The sequence below is a fragment of the Lepisosteus platostomus genome, chromosome 16 (genome assembly GCF_059453375.1).
Source record: "Lepisosteus platostomus isolate fLepPlt1 chromosome 16, fLepPlt1.hap1, whole genome shotgun sequence".
Lineage (NCBI taxonomy): Eukaryota > Metazoa > Chordata > Actinopteri > Semionotiformes > Lepisosteidae > Lepisosteus > Lepisosteus platostomus.
The window spans coordinates 27,402,278-27,412,509 of record NC_142626.1 but is presented as its reverse complement, the minus strand read 5'-3'; the positions used below and the strand labels follow the sequence as shown (position 1 = coordinate 27,412,509).

The window sequence follows — 10,232 nt, the reverse complement described above, 5'->3', positions numbered from 1 at the left end:
ACAAATTAATTCTCATAAATTCTATGATAACTATATTAACGTAATTAGGGGACACAAGGGTAACTAGAGAGATTAGAGTCTAGCCACAAAAACTTTCGCAAAAGTCTCTACAAAACTCAGTGCAGTTACAGGTCATTTTTTAGGGAGAACCTGCACAGGAGAAATAGAGGTATTTTTGACTGCATAAACTAAAACCTTTTTTGGTGAGGTACGAATAGACAGAGCCCTGTGTTACGGTAAAATCACAAGCCAATGTAGAAGATCATCTCAGTTTTTGAGAGGTTCAGCCATCGTCACACAATTGCTCTACTCCAATATGAAGAAAGCAGCCCCACTGGGTTTCATATTTTACAAATCAGGCTTTCAGTACTTTAATCCCTTTCCTTCAAAAATCTTATTAAAATTGAATAAGATTTCGGGCACAGTGCAATTTATTTAAGGATTTTTATACAACATAACAAAGGTAACGCATAGCACTCTTGTGCAGATGCTTTTAAAGTTCATGAAGATATTTTTAATTTAATAAAACCTACAGATAACCACTTGTCTCCTAATATTTTTTAGAAGAAATAGCTTATAATGAAATTTCTGGCAAATTCAAACATTTGTCATATTTCAAGTAGATGGCTGCAGCAGCACTTCTCTCTTCAGCATGGAATAAACCTTTACTTGTTCCTCATCATATTTCCTTTACTCACCAATAGTGACATCACACTGTTAATTATGTATTTATTCAGATTTATTCAGTGGAAATGCCTGGCCTCTATAGAACAGGAAGGAACCTGTGTGTCTGGAGCCCATAAGCTGTTGCTCTCCCTTGCCTCCAACATGCAGTCTATCTCTGTACTGTGTCTGGCACTGGCTGCACTGTGCACAGTCAATGGAGAGGTTTTTAATGATTTCAATCAGTGTAACATATTTTTCTTTAGAAACACACCTGTGATAGGCCTGGATGAGGTGGCTCTTCCTGTTCCTCAAGATGTCCATCCCGGAACAATTCCAACATGCCTTTCAGCTAATGGGCAACAGTCTCCTGCCTTTGTCTGTCAGAGAACTGGGAATCAATACCATTTTGCCTCTCTGTATGACAGAGGCAGGCGCATCCCACTGTATTCTGCCTACGAGATGGATCTCCGTAAAGGAACAGGGGGGCGACAGGGCTATTTCAATGTTGAGCCACAGGTAGGTGCGCTGCTAGTTAAACTGTTTTAGAACTGACCTTTGACATGTGAATGTTTAAAAAAACATAAATACCAGTTTGTATGGATAATGTATCAGAGACTTTCATAATTAAATGGTTAACTTTTTAATAATCTATGTACCTTCTACGTTTCCCTTCTGTTGAGTACAGATTGGATATTTCTAATGAAATAACTATACGAATGTGCTATGTTTCACCTTGATTCACTTGGGCTTTCAAGACATAGTATAAATAATACAGTAGGACTGTTAGTCCTGTGTCATTGTTTAGGCACATTTGGAATGTAGATAATATACCTACAGTAATACAGTAATAAAGTGTGGTCTGCACAGCTACACTGCCCAATATTTCTCATGATTGCTTAACTTGGTTTTTATGTGATGTTACATGCATGAAGTCTTTGATCAGAATGTTATATTAGAAAAACTGAGAGAAAGCATGTCTGAGAATAGTATAGATTCATCTCCCATTAATGTAGTCTGTATGCAATGAATGAAGTAGTTTTTCACTATTGCAATCCACATTATTCTGTATTTAATCAATTACTCCTAATTGTTTTTAGTTTGTCCTCCAGATAGTTTTATATTTACAAATGAAAGCATTTCTCTTGAAAATGGATAAGCATTATTCAAACCAATTGTCCAAAATAAGGCATGTTCTGCATTTCAGCTGGTGCACAGAAGTCTTTCAGAAACTCAGATGAGAGAGATTGATACCAAAAAACAGATTGTTAATTACAACACGCAACAGTCATGCAACGAACGTATAGAGCAATACAGGCAAACTTACAAGCTGAAGTGGAGCCAGGCTGTTGATGAGGATTTCCAAAACTGGGGCCGAGGCCATCTGAACCCTGCTGGTCATCACAGTGAGAACGTTGAGTCCTTGGCCACCTTCACTATGACCAATGTGGCTCCCATGAGCAAAACCCTGAATACCCAACACTGGAACAAGTATGAACAGAGACTGAGGGATAATCTGACAGCTGGCTGCTCTCATATGTATGTGGTGACTGGTGTGGTCCCTGGTCAAAACACTATGGTGAATCGTGTTAACATCCCAAGCCACTTCTGGAATGCCTACTGCTGCACCGATAACAATGATGTTCCTCTGAGGGCAGGGGGGGCTATAGCTGAAAATAAAGATTATGGATATGTGGATGAAAAAGGTCTGTCAGACCTTCAAGTGCAATTGAGGGATCTTTTACATGCACACAATTTTGATATATTTCAAAACTGCTCCACACCATATTTCATCAACTAGATAATTAGTCAAAATGATCATTTTTAAATTTATGTGACAAAGAAGAATATTAAAATTAAAATTTACAATTAATTGGTTGAATAAACATTTTCTGTAAGACAATACAATTAGTGACAAATAAAGGTTAATTCCGTGCTGAAAGGAAAAGAAAAGAAGCACATGTTGGCTGTTGAGCCTCACCTGAAGAAGGCTCCACAGCTGAAATGTTATGTTAACAGTTACTTGTTCCTTTGCAGCCTACACATGCTGATGTAGCTCCCTACTCAAACTAATACAATAAGTGTGCATTTCTGTTTTTTTTATTTTAACTTCCTTCGCTTTGGCTTATCAAATGAAACGTAAAGACTTGTTTAATCTGTAACAGTATTTTTTGTCCATCAAGTACATATATTTCAGATTTATTTCACTATGTGTGTAAAAAAGATAAGCATGTGTTGTATAGTGCTATTTCCATGCATAATGTGCTCACATACAGTGCTTTGCAAATGTATTCAGACCCTTCCTTCAGTCTTTAACCGCAAATGTATAAGTTTGCAGGAAATATCAATAAAATCCACACTGAAATATGTTGACTGCTTATCTGCATGAATTCCCCCCACACACAAACAGCACAAACAATAACTCCTACCATATTCTTTTGTGCAACCTCTGTACTAGTCTGTACCTTTAAAGGTAAGTCTACTTTGCTTTTCTTCCCACGATGTATTGTAGTGTTCTTTTTTCTGGGTGTGGCATCACTCAAACCAAACCAAGGACACCGTGCTGCAGAAACTAATCATTCTCATGTGCTTATTCGATGTTTATGGCTTGAAAAGTTGAGTTTGTGCTGGTTTCATTTCAGTCAGTGCTGTGGAAGCTCACACAACTGGTGGACCTTCTTGCATAAGGTATAACCCAAGTCCAGTCTTGCTGGAATCACCCTGCACAGTAACAGTAAAGTTAAATTGTTTGTTGATTACTGGATGATGAAATCTGGATTAAGACAAAATATAGATTTTCTTCAGTGCTGTTGTAAACCTGAAAGAGGCACATTGTGTACACCACAAGCTATATCAATATTCTAGCACATAATATAACTATTTTTATATATTAAGCTATGTAAGAAACAAATCAAAAGTAATGCTCTGATCGGGCTTTGAACCGCCTGGGTGCAGCACTCTACATTACAGTCCAAGAGTGTTTCATTGTCCATTACTTCTATAAGGACAATAAAAGTTTTTTTTTAATAAAACGAATGTCCAACTTTTTTAACAAGAAGTAGTGTTCTTACCACATATTGTTAGAAAAAGATAACACATTTTAGCTTTTATGAGGTACAGTATATAAACGTTATAATGTTAGAACAAGTACGTTACAACTTTTCCAAAATACCCTCCATAAATTACCAAGTTAAAGACTTTGATGTATAAAATATTAACATGTATGAAGAAGGTGGAATATTGTTGTGTACTTTTTATATTTAGCTACATCTACTGCATATGCATCTGGTACTAGTTCCACTCAATGATTAGGTTACTGCATTGGCATTACACAGTTACCTTGGTTTACATAGTAGGGGGTGCTGAGAAGCATTACTTCAGTCTTGTCACAGTTTAAATGAAACAAAATTGAGTCATCCAGGTTTTTTCTGTCACAGACACAATTAGAGAGTGCAGAATCAGTCTCTTTAAAGTCAGGTTTACGATGGAGGTAGATCTGAGTATCATCCATTTAGAAATGATCATTCAGAAGATATGATCTTTACATATACTGTATATTTACTATATACAGTACGTACTATATTTATATAGAGAAGGTACATCATTTTGTACTTCACAATGTACTGTATACATTTCCTGTTATTTCTATACTACAATATTATTTTTATGTGACACCAAACATTTGTAAATGACATGACTGTGAGCCTTTATGAATTCTTGTCCGGCTGTTAGCCGAAAGGTTGTTGCTCGGTGCCCACACAGGGACACTGAGTGTTTTTGCCGCAGTATATTGACGGGGACACTATACTGTAAAAAAGGCACCGTCCTCCTGATGAGACATAAAACCGATGTTCTGACACTGTGTTGTCATTAAAAACCTCAGGGTTTTTTCTCAAAAACAGTAGGAGTGTCACCCCTGGCCAAATTTCCCCCTGGCCTTTACCAATCATGGCCTCCTAATAATCCCCATCTATAAAATTGGCGCATTGGCGCACTATGGCTGCCGTTACATTGTCCAGGTGCGTGTTGCACATTGGTGGTGGTGGATGGGAGTCCCCATTACCTGTAAAGCTTTTAGACTGGAGTCTCTAGAAAAGCCCAATATAAGTGTAAGGGGTTATTATTATTCCTGTTATTTCTGTATTACAATATTATTTCTACGAGACAGCAAACATTTGTGAATGATATGACTATGAGTCTTTATAAATTCTTGTTCATGCTTTGGAGTAATTTTACAAAGTTGGGTTGCACTGACCCATAGTGGCCCCAGCACCAAATGACAATTGTTGAGACTGCGTGCTTGTGGAGAAGGTTTGTTTTTTTTAGTTTTCTAATGCAATCCGGATAGTGCTGTCTCCTCAAATGTACTGTGGCATTGCGAGTGCTTTACTAAAATTTGAATCCAATGTAATCCTTATCCAGAGCTCTTCCTCACCACTGCTTTTCCTGGCAGTCAGCTGACTTATCAACAGGCTTGGAGAGAGCAGAAACTAAACTGAAAGGCAGCACACAGCCTCCCTCCCTCTGTTGAAACTTGTCAGTGTTTTCTAACAAGTGTTTTTACATTACTTGGGAAGTAATATCCAATGGATCAGCACATAAGTCTTAGACATTTAGACATGTATTTTATTAAATTACCATATTGAGTGTAGGTCACTGAGGGAATTAACTAAAAGTTTTTACTAAAAGTTTGTATTACTGTATATTTTATTGACTATGTATTTCTTTACCTATATTTTACTAATTCCATCTCAGGATGTCTGGTCTCAAAAGATAAGATAGCCACATTGTGTCTTTATGCATACTGTAGCTGGCATAGTTCTCAGGGAAATTACCAAGTGACCTTTCCTGGAACAAATGATATATTCAGCAGAAGGTGCTGCTTGTCATGCAAGCCAGCAGTAAAGAAAATATATGTACTGGTCAGCTTTCTAGAATGCCCCAAACACTCTTAGTCTTCGCAGGAAATACTGTATAAGCGCTACTCTCAACATGAGTAGTCCAGCACACGTTACTGTCTATGTGTACACCTAAGTACTTATATGAATCAATCAGAGTGATAAGTTAATTGTGGATTACTACCTGTGAATGATCACCAACTGCTCTGAAATCGAAAAACTATTTCTTTTGTTTTTTTAACATTCAGAATTAGGCTATTGTTGTCACACCATTGCACAAGGCTTTGGATTTCTGACATTCAGATGTATACAGTATACAGATGAGCTGCTACTTCTATGCATTAAGCCAAGAACAGCTGTATCATCTGAGAATTTGAAAATGAAATTGCTTTGACTACTGCTTGTAAAATCATTTGTATAAAGTGTTAAAGTACAGACAATACAGACAATGCCAATCATATTTACCTGTGATGGTCCAACATAGCATATGTACGCTATTTGATGTTTGATGTTTTTTCCTTGTTTGTGAACATACACATACACACAACACTCAATCACTTCATAATAAAAGAGCAAATCACTCAGTAGCAGGATTTAAAGGACGTTGAGAGCAGAGAATAGCTCTGACTGGAGCCCAGTGTGTAAGTCCACCCTGGGGCAAAAGCAACACTGCTGGTGTTCTGGGGATGGTGAATTACTGATCCAGGAGGAGGGTTGCTCGTGTTCTCGTTCCTTACCTGTGAACAGTGCAGTGTAAGTCCTCTCTAAAGACTCTTACAGACATTTAGATCTGGAGGTTACAGATGCCCCTAGTTGCATGAGTGCAGCCAAGCACAAGTTTTCCAAGTAAAAGCACCTGCCTATGAGCTGTTACCTCACAAGACACAGTAAGCCTTCAGAAACCGAACATGTGTGCTAACTGGCTGTTTGAGAAAGCGGTGGAGGTGTCTGATTATCTATCAGACAAATTCAAGTTAAAGGAAAAGGAGGAAAAGTACAGGAAGAAGCTGAATTTATCAGAGGGAGTTTGGGGCGAAAATGCCCGTAAGAAAGCATACTGTACTGGTAAAAGCACAAGGATGTAGCTGCAGCTGCAGCCCTTGTGCAGCACGTGTGGTGGCAGATAAACGAGAGATCTGAGTGTGATAAAAAGGAAAGGGAGCTTATGGAAAACTTAAAGCATTAAATGAAAGAAAAGATCATTTATTCGCTACAAAAGAGGAGTTTGACCAAAAGCTAAAAGAGGCTGTGCAGGAGAATCAAAAGATGAAAAAAAAAGGTATAGATTGTCAGACAGTGTTTGGTCTGAGCAGTGGTATAAGGATAAGCAGTGGTATAAAGATGTGGAATAAGTGACGTTGTGTTTATGAGAAGTTACTGTAACGAAACAGTTCTTTCAGACCCTATGAGGACGACACGATCCAGGGAAAAGTGAAGAAACACGGGGAAAAAGATCATGCAGGATACGGGGATGAAAACAGGGGGCGTGTCCTTGGTGTGCTGATGATCGGGGGAGGTGTGGCCGAGGCAAACAATCCGGGAGAAAATCCAAAGGGAAATCTTACCTTAAGCAAGTCCAAAACTGGGCAGTCCATCCAAGACAAACAAGATTTAAAAATGGGAACCGGATTGGAACCGGTGGGAGACAGGAACAGGAGCAGGGGATAAAACCTTAACAGGACCAGGCGCTTCCAGGGCTTGCATGATACGGAGATCAGATGCAGAGCCCCGAATAAAGTGAACGCCTGGCTTTTAAGGAGAACTGAAAGGGGGTTAGAACAGGGAGTAGGTGCGGGCGATGAGTGGAAAACAAGGAAGGGCTAGAGCGTCCTTAAGAGGAGGGGTCTACGAACGTGACAGTTACGCTGTTAAAAGAGATACGTGTAGAGGTGAAAAAAAATACGCTGTAGATTCAGAATCATGACTGGTAGATAACACCACTACTGGATTACAATACTGGAGCACAACTGTCATGCTTGTCTCATTTCACTGTTCAACAGTGTGGTATAGAGTATATGGGCAGGAGGCCACAGGAGTAGGGGGGCAGCGAGTTATACTCGCTGAGTACAAGATCTTAACATTGATTTAGGAGGAGAGTTGCACTTTATCACTCGAATGTGGGTGGGTTCCATCCCAGATCTATTGGGCTGGGATGTCATGCAGCATTTACAAGGAATTACTTTATACAGAACAAGTGTATCACATGGCTCTGAGACAGCACTTACAAGAACTACTTCAACTGACCTCTGTGATCATTCACTATACACAAGTCTGAGCTGCTTCAGGTTTATAGTTTCTACAGATGCAGCCATTCAAAATGCATTAATAATGATATAATTCTACTCATATACTGTAGTTTAAATTATCACTGTAGTACACTTTCTTTGGAAATGTCTGCAGGAGTTTAATGCATTCCCATGTGGTGTAATGGTTTATGTGTGTTCCTTGTAAGTCTGAGGTTGGGGGTTTGAGCCCAGCTGCTACCATGTGTTTTCTTTTAACAAATGCACATTTCTTTGAAAACGAAAATAGCAAATATTATGGACACTACTGTATATTGACATTTTTTATATTTCTAAATACAGCAATGTGTTCAAAACTAAGTTATTTATTAATAACAATGAATAATTTCTAACTGCTACTGTACTGCCACTACAGTATAGCTTATATTTATATATTTATTTGATGTGCAGCAGAGTTTAACTCGGTCAAAGCGACCTACATTACAAAGTTTCTTACGAAATTCTTTAAGTTAAGCAAATGAACGAAGAAGGGTTATTTTTACAATTGGCACTCCGAAATTTTGACTGATTTAATTCCTCTCATTTAGTTGAAATAGATTAAGAAATCATGCAGTAGTTACAGTAAGGGAACAAGTAATACAGATGCAGCCATTCAAAGTACGCTGCACAGACACGAACCGCGGGTAATTGGCTACGGCCTCGTGCATTGTGTCGCGCGATGGCGCAAAATACCGCGGTACGTGATTGGTTGACCGACAGGGGCACTCGTGGTGTGTTGGTCGGTCGTAGAAAGATTTAAATGTCTTTACTGTGCCCATTTTAGTATTGAATATTTATATGGAATTTTACCACTGAAAGGAAATCTTAGTAGCTGAGCATAAAAAGAATAGGAGCATAACGTGTGTGAAGGCCATAAACGATATTAATTTTGGAACATACACATACAGTATATGGCTGGTCTCGGTACTTTAAAGAAAACATACACACCAGTATTCCATTTCTCCCTAAACATTTTAAGCATCGAAGTCTTTAACTAACATGTGAAATAGCTTGTATAAAAGTGGTAGTTTTAAGCTTTTCTGCTAATATAATATGGAATCGCATATCTAAAGAAATTAATAACCACATAATTATATTCGTGTACTGCAACACAGTAATACACGCTGTACAATGTCTGTTGATTCTGTATTTGTAGGGCTGGTTCAAACCTTCCTAGTAGCCTGCTGGTCTACATGCTTGATTAGTAACCCACAGGTTGTGTGTTCAAATCCAATCAGTGCTGTGACTTTTTTTTAACAAACATTTATTTGAAAAAATAGAATAGCAATATTATGGACAATTAATTGACAATAAATATACAAAAGCACATATTCAATTTGGGAAATAGTTTTAATATGTAAATAGTTCCCTGGTTCTGCACCACAGGGTGTTTCTCTCTCTCTCGCTCGTTCGCCCTCCCCCCCCACCTCAATTCAATTCAAGGTGCTTTATTAGCATGACCGATGGGTACAATCAGTGTTGCCAAAGCAAATAAAATAATGAAATTCACATGAAACGAAACAAAAAATAACAATGAATATAAAATCTACAGACATATTACAGACATTTACAACAATTACATATTATAGAATATTTACATATAATGTAGACATAAGGAGCATTATTGGGAGACAGACTCACTGTTCCTCAGGCTGGGACAGGAGATCACACACTGTATTATTATTATTGAGAGACAGGCTCACTGTCTGTTCCTCAGGCTGGGACAGGAGATCAGACAATGTATTATTATTATTGGGAGACAGACTCACTGTTCCTCAGGCTGTGACAGGAGATCACATACTGGGCTGCCAGTTCAACTGAGTTCCCTCCTCCCTCTCCCAGTAGGATTGGGACCCGTTGTGATTCTGGCAGGTGTGGGAACTCTGGTACTAGATTTCTGAGTTTAGGGAAGAATGTTTCTCTAATCCCAGAGTATCTGTCACAGTGCAGTAGGAAGTGCACCTCTGTCTCATTTCTCCCCGCTGGCAGTGGTAGCACAGTCTCTCTCTCGCCCACCCCCCTCTCTCTCAATTCAATTCAATTCAAGGTGCTTTATTAGCAGGGCTCGTTGTATGTCTCTCTCTGGTCGGGGCGTGGGAGAGCTCACTGGCAGATGGTGATAGAAAGAAAGAAAATAAAGGCAGCTTTTAACTCCACAAGTCACACACCAATACTCCATTTCTCCCTAAACATTTTAAGCACCAAAGTCTTTCATGTGGTTTTCGTCACTCTCTGCGGGAGTGCTGGCTGTGACTAATTAAACCAGTTTCACAGGTATTTTCAAGTGGTCAAGTCTTCAGCGGGAAGGGGGAACAAGCTGCCCAGCCATGTGGAATGCCACAGAACCCCAAACAGACAATACACACTAGCCGAATATTTGACCAAGATA

At 38.8% G+C, this 10,232-nt stretch overlaps 1 protein-coding gene across 1 annotated transcript; it reads left to right on the top strand.

Moving 5' to 3' along the window:
• Positions 1–783: 783 nt before the first annotated feature.
• Positions 784–3,028, top strand: LOC148647130 (endonuclease domain-containing 1 protein-like). Its single transcript, XM_088609071.1, has 2 exons — positions 784–1,182; positions 1,871–3,028. The coding sequence occupies exons 1-2, from the start codon at positions 829–831 to the stop codon at positions 2,462–2,464; spliced, it is 948 nt and encodes a 315-aa protein (XP_088465197.1). The 5' UTR covers positions 784–828; the 3' UTR covers positions 2,465–3,028.
• The last annotated feature ends 7,204 nt before the right edge of the window (positions 3,029–10,232 follow it).

Coding starts and splice junctions, on each gene's coding strand:
- LOC148647130 (XM_088609071.1), top strand. CDS start 829: ATGCAGTCTATCTCTGTACTGTGTCTGGCACTGGCTGCACTGTGCACA. Junction 1,183..1,870: donor ATTTCAATGTTGAGCCACAG/GTAGGTGCGCTG, acceptor TCTGCATTTCAG/CTGGTGCACAGAAGTCTTTC.